Source organism: Populus nigra, chromosome 17 (assembly GCF_951802175.1).
Source record: "Populus nigra chromosome 17, ddPopNigr1.1, whole genome shotgun sequence".
Taxonomy (NCBI): Eukaryota; Viridiplantae; Streptophyta; class Magnoliopsida; order Malpighiales; family Salicaceae; genus Populus; species Populus nigra.
In genome coordinates, this window is record NC_084868.1 from 903,121 (window position 1) to 919,591 (window position 16,471).

Genomic DNA, 16,471 nt, shown 5'->3' on the forward strand with positions numbered 1-16,471 from the left:
TTTTCAAATAAAAAATACTTTAAAAACGAGCTTTCCTTGCTCATTTTGATGGTCCTGAAAATTTCTATTTTAAGTTTTTTTTATTTTGAGTTCCTGTATTTTTAGAAAATTTCATGGTTCTAAAAGCTTCTGTTTAATTTTTTTATGTTGATTCTTTGTTTGAATTCCTACAGTTTTTTTGAAGCAATCCATCAAATACAGTTGCTTTAAAAATAATTTTCTTGATTTTTAAAAATTTAGACTGATTGGTGAATGAATTTATCTTTTATATTATTATAAAAAACTTGAATACAAAGAAGAGAAATTGTTAGAAATATTTTTTTATAATATAATAATCTAAATGTCTTCGATTTACTTAATATTATATATGAAGATGAAAGTTCATTTAAGTTAGTAAAAATAGATAAAAATGTGTTTATAATTTAAAAACTAAAAGGCAAGTATCTTATTCAAAAAATTGTATATGTTTTTCAAATGGGGATTGTTTGATATTTTCAAAAATATGTGAACTTTAAATAAATTAAAAGTTGAGAAATTAAATGTTTTTTTATAAAATATAATGTGATTGAAAGTGTTTTTCCAAAATCTTTTTAAATAAAAAAATTATTAAATATATTATTATTTTATGTTTTTCAAAAGTTTCGATCGTACCATCTCATAAATGTTGTGAAATACAAAGGCCTCAGGGGTTTTTCTGTATTTTACCTCGTTGTGCAGGGAAAGGGGGGAGGGATATTCGTCTGCTATTGGTTTTGTTTTAATTTTATGATGCGGCGGTTCTTGATTTTGAAAATAGTGGGCCCATTACAATATCAACGGATTTCTGTGGCTTTGAAACTTGAACTCTCATCATAATCAATGGCTTTAGAATCTGGAGACACTCGTGTACGTTGATTATAAAATTAATCAAGTGGTATGATTAATTAGCACCAAATCCCATGAATTAGCATTATATTCATTTAGCTCTACATCAAGTAATAAGCTGCTAAAATTTTGGTTTTAAAAAATATTTTTATTTATCACGATAAAGGGTATTTTTTAAAAACAAATTATGGATGTCGAGACTAATTTTTTTTCCTAAAAGGTTTTAAATATTAATCATAACTTAATACTTTTTTAAGTGTCGATATTAATGCTTTAAATCTAAAAAATTAACGAAGGAAACATAACTTTTTAAATGTCTAACAAATCACTTTGCATTATATTATTATTTTTATCTAATTACTCTTATGTTATTAATCCAACAAAAGATAATTAAACGATTATTAGCTAATATTTCTTATCCTAAAAAAATCATTGTTTATGTAAATAATTAAGAAAGTTTCATTTTTTTTCTTTAATTTTTTTAATTTTAATTTTAGATGTTTTTACTGGTCGTCCAAGTTATTTTCAGACTAAATAAATAGATTAAATCATATAAAAGCAACTTCAATATAATTTAATTTAAAATCAGACTATTTAAGGAGTCAGAAAATAAAATTTCAAGATTAATATACTAGTTTAAATTTAATAACAATACCAAATAATTTTTTAAAACTTGAATATCTTTTGTTATTTGAATTATTATTTTTTATTTGACCCGATATATAGAATAATGCTATAGAATGGTACTAAAGAATTTTTAAATCGAAGAAGAACCCTTGCGGCTAATTCTAGGTGTTTGTTGTTGCACAAATTTCTTCTCCATGTATTGGTAGAATTCAAATTTTGACCTCCCTTATTATTTAAATTAATGAATGGCACGTCCCACCATAGCACATTTAAGTTTAGCATCGTTATTCATTTCACTAAGCTAAGCTAAGCTCCCCCGGGGCTAGAGCCAATTTATCTTATTGATTGAATATCATGCCTAGAATATATATATATATATATATTTATATTTTACACGGGATTCAAAAATTAATATTTTTGACCACTAGATCAATTGGACACACATGTTTCATCTATTTCGAAAATTAATAAATAAGATTTGAATCTAGTAAGAATTTAGTTCATCATAAGCTAAATCACTAAAAAATTTACACATTATTAAAATCATCCGTGTCATTTTTATGATTAATTTATTTCATAATTATAATTGAGCTTGAAAAGATTGGTATTCTAAATATATTTTATTAAATTGACGATTTGGATAAATTTAATGATTTATAAATTTTATTATAATAAATTGTGCTATCGTTTTCTCTCAAGAGGATGTTCTTAGGCATTACACATCCGTGTATCACTTTTCAATTGACTTGTATGTATTAAGTAGGGATTATTATTTTCGGTTCGGTTTGATTTGGTTTTTATTAAAAAAAAGTAACCAGACTAAATTTTTTTTAAAAAAACTGAAATTGGTTCAAACCGGCCGGTTTCGGTTCGGTTCGGTTCGGTTTTTTAGGACAAAACAGTTCAAACCGGTTTGACTCTGTTTTTCCAGGTTTTTTCGGTTTGGGTTCGATTCGGTTTTTTTTGTTTTGGGCTTATAAAACCGAAACCGAATCGAACCGGTCGGTTTTTTCAAAATTTTAATCGATTTTTTTTCACGGTTCAGTTTTTCAATTATTTTTTCTAGTTTTCTCGATTTAATTAATTTTTTGATTTTTTTACTCACCCCTAGTATTAGTATTAAGCATGCCACAAAAGTTCATCTTGAGCTTAAACGAGATTTCTTGTAGACACTCAAAGTAACCCTTTGAAAACATAAATAAATACATGTATTAAAGTTTTTATATAAATTTGATATGTAAATTGTGAAGCAATAAAAGACAAGTCCTAAAAACAACAATTCAGGAACCACCACGTAAGAATTTTGTGTGATTTCTTTTCTGCATAACATCATTAATTATAAAACCACATTCACATGCAAATATAATATGTGTTTTGTATATTAAATGAGTTTTTGAAAAAAATTATTTTTTTATATTTTTAATTATTTTTTAATATGTTAATATAAAAAATAAATTTTTTAAAATAAAAAAATTAATTCAATATATTTTCAAATAAAAAATATTTTAAAAAACAATTATTATTACAATATTAAATAACTATTTAATTTAGACATTTCCTTGATTAACTCAAGCAGTACATAATTGCAGCTAGGAACTTGGTTTTCACAATTCCCTTTCTTTTTCAGATTTTTTTGTAAAATTATCACCGTAAAAAATAAACCGATGAATTTACAAAATTCAAAAAAAATTCAGTAAAAGAATATAGTTAGATCATGTCACGATTCAGAATCATAATTTTTACTAAATATCGTTATTTTTAAGCATGACAAGATAATTATCACATTTTATAATAGTGACATTTAGTAAATGTTACTTTTCTAAAACGCGACATGGTTTGATAGAACAATATAATTATTGCATTACCCTTACCATTCGAATTTTTTAGCCTTAGTTTCAGGGGCTTGGTTATAATTTCACAATGATTTGATTGTTATTATTGTTTAATCCTAAGGGAATTTTAGCTTCTGTGAAAAGAAAATAAAAAAAGTTATTGATGCGTGCCTCGCAAGCATTAGCCGCTCAACTGTATTATAGTGGCGCGTGTAATTGGTTCCAGTAGTTATAATCATAATTTCGCCGTATTATTTGATTCATTCTAGCATTCTTTTTCTCTTTGAGTGGCGTGTGTATGGTGGTTCGGCATGATTTTGACCCGAAACTGTTTTTCTTTTCTTTCTTTCTTTTTTTCTTTTCCTTCTCTTTCTTTCTCGTATCGTGTGCTGGTCATGCAAAAAATCATATCAGTCCTTTAATTTAATCATGATTTTATTATTTAAAATTAAATTATATAATATTTAATTTTTTAGATTGATCCATGATTTAATAAATTTATACTTTTTTTTACTTTTTTTTAAAAATTAGCTCGTGGAAACGCGGCAACATATATAATGACATCTATTAGTAATAAAGCTCAGCCTTGCTTTCCGTTTCACCAGCAAAACACTATGAGGTGACCGTTGAAACTTAGAAAAGTAAAAGAAGGGTCATCCTAGTAACGTAAAGTTATTCACTTTATTAGCCTAATGAACATTTAAAGGAATTGAGGGTCACCATAATGATGGCATTGGTGGTTGGTTAGATCATTTATATTTAATAAAATTCTTTTTTCATTCAAATTCAATGATCTAGTATCATCTCATTGTTATTAAATTATATTTGTCAAACTCAGGTCCTAATTAAATTGAGTTTTAATATTTATCTATCTACAATTAGTTGGCTTAATAGAATTTAATCCAAAATTTGATTGGATTAAAATAGAAAATTAAAAAAAATAAAATGATATTATTTTGATAAATTAATAACTTGATAAACTATAAGTTGAGTTGATTAAAAATCTAATTATCTAATTTTTTTATTAAATTATATTTCAAATTATGATTTGATCGATATAATATTTTATACTCACTTAATAGAATTACCAATTTTATTTCTTAAAATATCACAATGTTGATAGAACTAGAAAAGTACACCCGAGTGCGATAATGCTAATTGAATCAAACGCTAGGTGACTTTCTTGCAAAAGCAAGCAACCTCCAAGCCTACCGTTTGAGAGGTGTGTTTTTTCCCTTCATGGAAGAACAATAATTTTATTGATAGATAAAAAAAAAAAAAAAACATTACGACGATGCAGGCATGAAAGCCCTAGCGAACCCATTGTGTATGGAGCCCAAATAGTAGATGTAGGTTTAGAACACTATTCTCCAAGCCCACCCATATTATTCTTCTCTCTTCGGCCCAAAACTCACAAGAACTTAGGGTTTCGATTTTTTTTTCCCTTGAAAAACAATGAGAACAACAAGTACGGCAAATGGGCAATAACGAAATCATCTTCACCAAGTCCTCAGGCATGAAACCCAACAAGTGTCACAATTGAAGTCCACAGAATGCTGTTTGATGGAAAATGCCACCATTAATGGCTGTTGAAGAGGTCATTTCAAAAGACCTTTTATTATATTATTAATTTGACATCAGAGATCTTAAATATTAAAACAAGTAGAAAGAATAGAAAATTACTCTCCTCGTCCCATACAGGTATTCTTCACCTAAGAAAATTATAATCTATTTTTTAAGTAATAAAATAATTAAAATCTTCGTTCAACTCATATAAAATTAGAAATCTTATGATCTGTGTGATGGAAGAGTATCTCTTCACTAATTATAAAAATAAAATTTAGTTTTTTATCTTCTGCAACCGAGGGAGGAATATATATAGATATATTGATTCGTACATCAAGTATATGCATGTCCCACGACTAATCTAGCACCAGCAATATATTAATTTCAAATTAAGATCGACTTGAAGATTTCAAAGATGTAAATTAAAGTCTTAATACGATAAGGACTGTGGGATTGAAAGGCTTTGACAATCCTATCAACATACGTAAACAATTAATCGTGGTATTATGCTTGTTGAATGATGTTAATTAAGGCCTGAAAATGGGCTGCAAAGATGTGGCATCATGCATGACATCCTGCAGCTAATCACTCAACCCTAACAAAAAGCCACTTTTCATGCTTTCTGGCCGCTTGTCTCCAAGCAGAGAAAACCTAATGTCCTTGTCATAGACTTCGTGATATGTGAAGCACAACGTCTCAGTTCCTCTATTGACTTGGGTTACAAGCGTCTGTGGCTAAACGGATTAAGCTTTGGCCAACTGCTGTTCCTGGTTTGATGATGTAAAAGCAACATACAATAAGCGCAAAACAGTGGTTGTGTTTCCTGCAATTTTTTTTTAAGTGAAGTAGGTTCAAGTTTTAGTCACTCTAATTTATTCTGACTCTAATTTATTCTGTTAGTATTTATAAGTCGGAGAAGACTATGGATGTTATATAGCTCAAAATCCAAGAAAACTTCCAATAGAAAAAAGAGAAGAACAAAGAAGAGGAGTGCTTTCCTCATATTTTTATATATTTCATGATAAAAATACCACATATTTTAAGTTGCTAGCTAGTGAGGTCAAGAGATGATCATGGCTGCCAGGATTGGCCTAATTATTAACGTCATGATCTAGCTCAATCAAGCTTCCAAATCTAACACGCACTTTATCGAAGGGTCACCCTTGCTAGGCCCGCTGCAATAACAGCCTTCAATCTTCAAGGAATTTTGAAGGACCACTTTCATTTCCCACATTAATTAGTTGATGTATTTTGTGTGAGACAAATGATAGTGTTTGGGTGAACATAAAAGATGAAGATATAAATTCCATATATTTTTATGTATTTCATGATAAAAATTCACTACAATTTATTGATTGTTGTGTATACAAAATTTTTTTATATTTATCTCTTTCTCTTCAATCAAACACACGTTTATGTCTCTTTTATACATATATTTTTGTTGAGATACTAATCCAGCATAGTTTATATGTTTCCTTAAGTCAGTATGGTTGTTCATTGTCAAAAAACTGTTCATTGCCAACAAAATTATTGAAGAATATTTTTTCAATTATAACTTAAAGTTATAAGCTTAATTATAATGTTCGGATTTTTTTGGGAATTTGAGGGAATTGTGTTTAGTATGTTTTTTTTTAATAATAACTTGAAGTTATAAGCTTAATTATATCTGAAATGAGTAATTTTAAGTTTATAATTTTTTTTTGTTATGAATTTAGGTTCAATTGAAATTTTGAAAGAATTATATTTAATATGTGTTTTCAATAATAACTTGAATTTATAAGTTTAATTGTGTTTAAATTGAAAGATGAATGAGTAATTTTAGGGTTAGGAATTAACTTGTTATGAATTTAGGTTTAGTTGGGATTTTAGAAGAAATGTGTTTAGTATTTTTTTTTCAATAAGAACTTGAAGTTCTAAGCTTAATTGTGTTTGAATTTATTGATAAATGAATAATCTTAGGTTTACGAGTGAATTTGTTATGAATATAAATTTTGTTGGATTTAGAGGTAAATAGGTTTAATACTTATTCTTAGAAAAGTATTAACTTTGAATGCGAATTATGGATAATATTGAAGATAAAAGTGAAGTAATTTAATTATTTAGTTCGAATATAAAGTATTTGATATCACAACTAACTCTATTGAAATTAATTATATGTTCAAATGAAGTAATTTCATGGTTTTTTTTTTTTGATAAAGTGTATAACTAGGCTGCTGGCGAGGAGCTAATGTGAGATTGAAATCACTATCAGATGAATTCTCAAAATTTAATATACTCATGAATAATGTTATTTGATGTTGAATAGTGATTAATTACATGTTTATATAAATATTTTTTTTTCATAGCCCAAAAAATATATGATTGGTGGTAAAAATCCTAATATCTATAAAATATTTTTTTTTGTAAGGTTTAAAGATCATCAAATAATGAAATTAATAACTTTTAAATAGAAGATTATAATAAATGAAAGAAAAATCTTTAAATTCTAATAATAAAGGTGTTTGTTTTTATTTTGATATGATAAATGCTTTAAAAATTAAGGTATGGATGCTTGGAGAGTAAAAAAATATGAATCTTTTATCTAGATAGTTCATTGAGTATTTATAATCCCCGAACCTTTTGTTTTTATGAAATAAAAGGGTTTAAAAGTTATTTTCTCCAGATGATATTATTGAGGAATACAAATTTCTTACACATTATTAATACAAAAAAAATATTAATTACACATCATTAATAAAATGAAAAAATGATAAGTTATCGAGAGATTTTTTATACACCTATAAATATAAAGAAATGATTATTAAATACATGAATAATTCATGTTAAAAATTTTAAGAATGAATAAACGAACCCTTATAATCTTAACATGAGTCTATAATGATCCTTAGACTAATTGAACTTGACATGTAACCAAGATCAAGGAAGGAAGATTGATTTAGCAATTTATCAAATTTATATTTATTTGAGTTTAGCATGTAACTGAATCTAATTATATTAAATCTAATAACTCATTAGAATCATACTTACTTGAGCTCAATCCAAATATATTGGATTTATGAATCTGTTAATTAGACCTGAGTTACTATCCTATTATCGAACCTTTTTAGATAAAGTTTTAGGCTTTTCCACGAAGCTTCAAAAAAAACTTGATTCATCACTACCGTTAGGACCCAGAATAGAAATTAACTACTGCAAGGTTATTTTAAGAAAACACACACATAGATCGTTTATACGGAAGAATATTTATAGGAAGAAATATAATACTAGAGTTTGTATAATGGGATCAGCTTATAATTAATGAGTATATATGGCTGGCTATTACAGTAAATTGGAAGAAGTAATATAGTATTAGTGGATTGTTTTACATATTAAAAGTGATTGTGAAAATAAATAATTAAGTGTGTTCTATATTATTCTAATTTATTCAATGCGATAAAAATTAGTAATAAAACAAAATTTTGAGATATATTTTTTACGGAAATTAATATCTTCAACAAAATTTTTTAATTTTTTATTCACATTTTGACAATTTTTTTTTTCTTTGATAGAATATATCTTAATTAAGAAACTAAAACATTACATCGAAGAAAAAGTATTTTTGGTAGAATCTTTGACAGAATATGAATATATTTTTTTTATAAAGAGAAGAAAATTCTTTCAATATTTTTTTTTTATGGAATCTTCACTATAAATGAGAGATCATCTACATGAACATCACAAGCTCTATCGATGACATCACATTCGATGGAATTTATGCATGTCATCAACAAAATATTCTATCAATAACTTTCAATTTTCTACTGTGAAGGAATTAATCTTTACAATAACTTGAAGAAGAATGCCTCTTTGGGGAAAAAAAAACATAATTTCAATTAATATATAAACTAAACGTTAAAAAACTCTTAATAAAAAAAGAAAAAAATCATCCCACGGCCGCCGGCGTACTGAGTCCACGGCAGCTCTCCATGAATGGTTATGGCTCACATTCATGAAAGATGTCCCTTCAAGGGAGCGCGCAGGGGGCAGGCCAGAACGTATATTTTAATTTATGTACCGTACGTGAAAGCAAATATTATTTTTATTGTGAAAGTATTTACAGTCCACGCTACTGGATTGTAAATGACCCTATGGAGCATTTCAAGTAGTAGTTTGACCATCATACCATCATATTATAGTGCCATTGGATCACATGACTTGCTCCTCGAAGCCATAGCTTTTTAGATTCAACATGGCCAAACGGCACTCAAATTAACGTCTAATTTGTGTTCCTACCACTTCCACAAGTAGGGCATAGACTAACCTATAGTTTTTAAATGAATGTATCATCTAGGGTTTATATTATATAAAGATGGTAAAAATAATAATTGTAAATTGGATATTGATGGGCTGCTTAAAATTTGAATAAACGAGACTTAGTTTTAGTATATATATAAAAAACTTGTTCGAAAATATTTTTATCGATGAAATTTTTTAAAAAATAGCATTTAGATGTATTTTTGAGACATTGATCTAAATTATTATAAGTAAATATATTTTTGTAGTTATTTTGAGTTTGAACCCATCATTTAAAACAATTTTTTCATAAATATTTTATTAGTTAACATATGGGATAGATGAAACTTGATTTTGATGTATGAAAATTAATACGAGAAATTAATCTTTATGGTAAAAAAGCTCTATGTGTTTAAATTATGGTTAAAATGAAAAAACACCACATTTTTAACCTCGACATTACGACGTAGATAAAATAACCTTCATGCCTTGCGCAGTCGGGAGAATCTCTATGCTGAGAAGTGCATGAGCATACCGACCTTCAAATCTGCCACTGTTAAAACAAGCACCGGGAATTATGGTAAAAAAATGGGTAGCTATGATATCCAGGGGGCTTTGTTATGCCATTAAAGCTCTGGTGTGGGACACCACGCACCTTCACTAAAATATTTTAAGTAAAAAAAACCAACATGCATGCTATATATGGAGTGCATAGGTACTTGTAAATTCTTAGGTGCTCCCTCCCTCTCTTTCATTTCTGTACCCTTCTATCTTGTCTAGTCTCTGAAAACCAACAATATTCCCATCAATCCAAGATGCTTAGGAGCGCTACTCCAGACGTGGACCATCCACAAAAAGCCCTCCAAATGAAGCAAGATGACAAGTTTTTCTCCAGGCTTATGTCCAAAGAGAACTCCATGGCTAATCCTTCTTTTAGAGTGTACTATGGTGGAGTATCTGTTGCTGTCCCGTTTGTGTGGGAGTCTCAGCCTGGTACCCCCAAGTACACATTTTGTGAAAAAACACTCCCTCCTCTAACTCCACCTCCCTCTTACTATACAAATTCTAATAAAAAACCCACCAAGAATCACTCAAGATCCAATCTTTTACGCTTCCTGTTCCCAAGGAACAATCTCAGGAAAACCAATGTGTCCTCTTCAGCAACCAATCTGTCAACATCCCCATCTTCTGCATCATGGTCATCATTGACTTCATCGAGTAATCTTCGTTCTTTGAGCACTCCAAGAAAGTACCATGAGAGGAGCGGGTTTTCTAGCCGTGGATCATCATTTGATTCATGGGTTTTTGATGATTTTGAAGAATCACACAATATGGGATCATCACCTTCTTCAAAATTGTGCTTTGGCATCAGTGGGAGAAGTACTAGTACTGGTGGGCTTCGAGGATGCTATGGTGTGTGGTAATCAATGGTTAGTCAACAGTGTTTGATCTGGCCTAGCTAGGTACTGCCCAGAAATTCTCAACATGTTTATGCTATATGTTTTTAATCTTTGTTGGTCTTAATTTTTCTATGGTTGTGTGGCATGAACAACCAAAACTAATGAGATGTATCTTGAATGTTGTCAAAAACATAGCTAGTTTATTTTGCTATTGTGATGTATCTACTTAATTCAGCATCTCAATTATTAGAACTTCATCATCATCCTCTTCTTCTTCTAAATTTAGTGAAACTATAAGAAAATGAAGTTCTTGAAAGTCTGGCTGTTTTGAGAAAAGAAGAAGATGCGATGCTCTTGTCTGCACTGTTGTTGATCTAATTTCCATTTTGAGGGGCAAGAATTACCGGAGTCATTCTTTTATCATTGTCTTGTAGTTCTATCAAGTAACCAAAATACACTTACATGTTGTGCATGAAATTATTAGCTGCCTTACTTGGTCATCTAGCATCTCTAATTGCTTATTAATTTCTACGACAAAACATTGCCTTAGTGAGCATGGATCTCTACCCCACAAGAACAGAATTGGTTGGACACTAGCATTTTTTTGGAAGATACTTCTCACATAGTAAGGCGGGGAGCAATTCGTAATTGATTGCTGAAAAACATTTTTGTTAGAGGTTTCTGTCTGTCCCTTTCTCTGCATGTGTGATTATTTAATGCAAGGAGGAAAGATTGGTGCAGTTTCCTACCAAGATATTTAATTTCACCAGAGCATCTCTTGGCTCTGAGTTGTCTCTCTGTCTCGTATAGAAATCTTGTCATGTTCTGTAAGATGATGAAATTGAGCTCCTGCCTATCTCTAAATAAGATCAATAAATGAGTTGCTTCACCTACCACGCAATTATTCAATCAAATATCGTTGCATGTCTGCGTAATCCTTGTTCATCTTGTCTAGTTTATGAATTATTGATCAACTGCTTCAGACATGATCAGATCTTGCTCATGTAATCCAAGAAGATAAGCGTAAACAAAGCAAAATCAGATGGAATACAAAGTTTAGGGAAATTTCTTTCATAACCTTGACTCATGGACAGTTCTTTCCTAGAAAAGTTCAATTAGCCAATATTACGGGTCCAAAGCATATGTGCTGTTAAGAACCTAGAGACCAAAAAGAACAAGAAAGATGTACTTAAGGTTCTCCTTTTGTTCTTTCTCGTGACCAGCAAAGATGACCACGTGAGCCCGAAGAACCTCACATAAAGAAGATTCCGAAAAGGAAATCCAACAACTAACAAATACTTATTGCTCAAGCTTTGCTTGTTTCCAACCTGTCGGCAGTTCAGCATGCTAGCATCTTGAGCGTGTTTCACAGGTCCATATTTTCTATGGCATTTGGTCTAGATTTTCCATGCTTCAAACTTTCTGATGCTTTACCCAATTACAGTAGCTAGGCTCTTTTAGTTGCTTCAGAAGCAAACCATTATTCCTTTTCTGTTGTTTCTCAATGAATGTCGGCAATATCGACAAGAAGCGAGATTCTAATAAATTAAAAGCAACTTTCAGAGTCTTTGTATGATAATTCATTGATGAAAAACTAGCAAGAAATCATCACAAGTTCTAATAAAGTAGTTCTGTTAGAACTCAGAAGCTTATATCGGGGAGAGACCTGAACAATTACATGGATAGATACTGTGTAAAAAATGTAGACTGATATTCACAAGGTCATTAGAACAATTAGAAGACAGATTCAAAGACTGAAATTTTTACTCTTTGATGGTTATCATCACTTAACTAGTCTTTAATAACACAAAAATTGAGCATCAATCAGGGCGTAAGCAAAGAGAATCAATGCTTCCCAACCAAATTTGGTTACTTCATGAATTGCATTTGCTAAATAATTCACATGACCAGTGGTAACGCCAGCCATGCTGCACAGTACAAGGACAGTCATATCAGACAGCTCATGTTATTTCTATACCTCCTGCAATTGATACAAAGAAAATGAAAAAGCAGCTCACACTCATTCAATTAATTTGATTTATGTATTTTTCAAAGAAAAATTTACCTCATACGTCCATTTCAAGTCATGTATATGTGAAATTCCCTTACCAGCCGATTAACCTGTTCAGGGGTTAAGCAAGAGAAGCAAAACATCCCAACCTGCAATTGGTAACTTGTGAGCTGAATGTTTAAAGTTAAATGCTCAAGTTTAGGTGTTCTTTTTCTTTATTTCAAGTACTCTCCACTTGAAGGAATATGAATGGAGCTACAACGAAAAGCAACCAACCTGGTTAGTTACTTGTTCCCAGTTGAGTGAAGAACCCAATTGCTCAAGGCTTTCCCGCAAAGTAGTCCGCAGACTTTGAATGCGATTTGCCATGATCTTATTCTTCAGGTAAGATCAGAAGAAATATTTACATTGCCCTGCCAATCTGCTGCAGTTGACTTTCAATTGCAACTGCTTGCTTTGCATCATTGCAGAGGACGCTGAAAGAAGCAAAAGTAGCCTATATCGTGACTCAAACCTAAAGAGAAGCAAGGATGGTTAGAGGCAAGGACTGTAAGGTTATCTGAACATCAACCAGATTGAACTATCAGACTATCATTCAAGGCAGTGAAGATAACTCGGGGATGGCTTAGGACTTTGTCAATTACATTCTCTGGTTTTGTTTGCTATTATAGGCTTCTCACTATTCATAATCCATAATAATCTCAACTAGGTGCAAAAGCTAACGTCTCAATTAGCTACCTGCTCTAATAAATCATGAATAAAACCAACTATTCCAAGCCTTCAAAATGAAAAATATGCACACAACTACGAAATATAATCCAGAACATGTACATGCTTGAGACAACCAACTCGGTGTCCATATAATCCCAGGTTCTTCACGAAGGATTGAACACAACCTACCAGGTGCCCATCTTCAACAAAAATCCGGATTGATTGGGCATCCCTGCCAAAATCCCCACTTGCAAAACCTTGATAAGCCATGTCAAAGAAGGGGGAATGATTTTTTTACCTAAAAAATAAGCAAGAGAGACTCAAGTTGACAATCAGGATATGCAGAAATGTCGGAGACTCACAGCTCTGGCATAATTAGCTTAAAGTGATATGAAATTCCTCTCCACTGTTCCTCAGTAGAGAACCCCAGTTGGGTTGTGAGCGCAAGAGCGGAGTATGAAAAATGAACAATCTGGGGCATTCTAAAGACACAATAAACGGAAAAAACTAATGACATTTGATACTTTTCCTCTCTCCACATTTTGCAAAGATTAATATGCAGCATATTTAGTATTCTTCCCAGCAAGTATACATATTTAGAAAGGAAAGAGTTGTTAGGAATGGCAAATGTCAGAGGTAAATTGATGATTAAACAAGAAGTCACGCAGAGATAGCCTGCTTATTGTTCATTGTTTCATGTGCCTCCTTGTCACTGAATGATACAGAGTGTTTCAGAATCATGACACATCTTTTGAATTACCAAAAACAGAATTATTCTAGCGACACAAATTCTAGTAGACTGCTATACCTTGACATCATCCAAAAGAGCGGCAAAGTTTAAACCCTTTGAATCGGGATGGTAGCTATTAATAAGACTATAGAAAACACCATCAATAAGTATTGGAAATAGAAAGATATACCCCTCCAAGATTGATCTTTGGGGGACTAGTGTCAGCAATAAAAGCCTCAGTGACACAAGTTCTCTCTGGAACTAAGGCATCTCTCCATATTTTATGGTAGCTATGTGATGATGCCATTATTCCACGTCAGTTAGGAGATGAGGATCTTGGTTGTTTATATGGCACTAAGAACACCCTCTCTTATTGCGAGTCGCCTTTTAAGGGACAAAACCTGAGAAATTACTGAAGATACCAAACAAACTTGCTTGGACCAAGTGGGATCAGGCAAGTACATTGGAGATTCAGGACAGCAATGCTTCTGGAACTCAGCAAAGAGACTACAATCACCGGTTCCTGACAGAGCTTGAACTCCAGCAAATCTCCCTTCTTTTATAACATCCGAATTCTTTCCATTAACCGATTTGACACTCCCCGCAACTAGTTTTGAACTCAGTGCAGAAGATACCGACTCCCTGCCAGTACCTCTAAAAAGTTGAGACCATAAAAGATTCGGTAGCAGAGAGGAGTTTTGCAAAGAAGGATAAAATTTGCTTTCAACAAATGGTTTTGGCAATTGAATGAATTTATTTGTAATATACGGGAAGCATGACTAACCATTTCTCTGTAAACTTTGTCTAATATATTTGAGCAGTAAGAATAAATCAAATCCACATTTTGTCTCTTCTTTTTACAATTAAAAGGTTACTTGTACAAACAGATTGAAATACAAAATTAGATCAATTCGATGGCACCATAATTACTATAGATAATTCCCATTTCAGAACAGCCATGATCAAGGGCATTAAAATGTTGAAATTGTCATTTTGAAGTTAGATATGTAGTGACCTTAAAATGAACTGTTCATGCTAGAAACAAGAGCAACGTTACAAAGAAACAGCAAATTATGAACTTCCAAATTACAGAGAAGCTCTGGACAAAAAGAAAATAAAGTTAAAAGCCAAGCTTTCTTCTTGCTAATTAGAGCTGGGGTTTCTAAAAGATATCATTGTAAGCAAACACATCAAACATATAGGTAGTATTCTGATGAATACCAAGAAATTACACTAAATAAGTAAATTAAGCAAATGAAACTCACTAGAAGTCACAACCAGTAATCTTGGCCCCAGCCTCTCTAACACATTGAAGGATGACAGGTTTCCCTTCATCATCCCTACTAGCTCCCTAAAAATTGGAACAAGAAGATACTATTCACAACCCACCAAATTAAGACTATAGAAAACACCATCAATAAGTATTGGAAATAGAAAGATATACCACTCCAAGATTGATCTTTGTGGGACTAGTGTCAGCAATAAAAGCCTCAGTGACACTAGTAATGGGATCTTTGGAGCAGGGCTACATGATCCCACCATTGAATGCTCTGTTGCTTGTTGATGTTGAGATGCATCTTGATGTTATTGTCAAGAAAAACCTCCACATGATGATAAAGTGATCTTCAATCTCAGCTAACCCAAGAAACACAAAATGTCCTTGTATTCACCATGCATGGAGATGGAGTGGAGCTTAAGTGGGCTTTCATATTCCTCTTCCTTCGTTCGTCTCTCAGTTACCTTGTTGAGAAGATAAGCTGAAGTTGATCTGCTATAGATAAGAAGATGTTGATCCCCTGTTGAAGTCAATCTGCTCCAATTCCAGCTGGTATAGATGAACTAATTGAGTTGGACTCAATCACTTGTAACTCCTATTTTCTAGGCACACGTTTGTATATATATACTTGATGTAAACACTTATGTGAGCATGAGAAATTAATAAAACAGTTCTTCATTCTTCTTCATCATCTAGTTTTCATACCTAGCCAATGTTTTCCTGTGGACTGATGCTAGTTGGTTCTAAAGCTAGCACCAAGGCTTTCTACTAGTTTGCTCCTAATATTTCCCACAGGGCAACAGAAGGTGCTTGACTTCGATGCCTGTCTTTATATATTTTTTTGTTATATCACAAATCAGCATTCCAAGCTCCAACTATATGTCTGTCTTCACAATTTCTTTTCAGCCCTTTTCCTTCTGCTTCTTCCAAGAGAGAGTGCCACAGTGGTGCACAGAGAAGCTGAAAGGCTTTTAAAGCTTTCTCTTGGACCTTTTGAAGTCCCATAACCTTTAATTACTAATTAATCGGATTAATGTTTTCCCCCTCCACTGACAACCATGGGATTAGTCTATGGCCAGCTTCTCTCTAACCCCTCCATTTTTTCTTGGATGGTCTCTATGTACATTGATTTAGGAAGGAAAAAAACTTGTGCAGTGAATTAAAATCAAATCCATTATGATT

The 16,471-nt window shown here is 31.5% G+C and overlaps 1 protein-coding gene and 1 pseudogene across 1 annotated transcript; one reads left to right on the top strand and one right to left on the bottom strand.

Moving 5' to 3' along the window:
* The first annotated feature begins 9,866 nt into the window (after positions 1-9,866).
* Positions 9,867-10,824, top strand: LOC133676815 (uncharacterized). The gene has a single exon (XM_062098562.1). The coding sequence runs from the start codon at positions 9,977-9,979 to the stop codon at positions 10,583-10,585; it is 609 nt and encodes a 202-aa protein (XP_061954546.1). The 5' UTR covers positions 9,867-9,976; the 3' UTR covers positions 10,586-10,824.
* Positions 10,825-12,359: 1,535 nt separating this feature from the next.
* Positions 12,360-15,658, bottom strand: LOC133677497 (aspartate aminotransferase, mitochondrial-like; annotated as a pseudogene).
* Between the last annotated feature and the right edge of the window lie 813 nt (positions 15,659-16,471).

Bases quoted from the DNA above. Each gene is read 5' to 3' on its own strand.
- LOC133676815 (XM_062098562.1), top strand. From the start codon at position 9,977: ATGCTTAGGAGCGCTACTCCAGACGTGGACCATCCACAAAAAGCCCTC.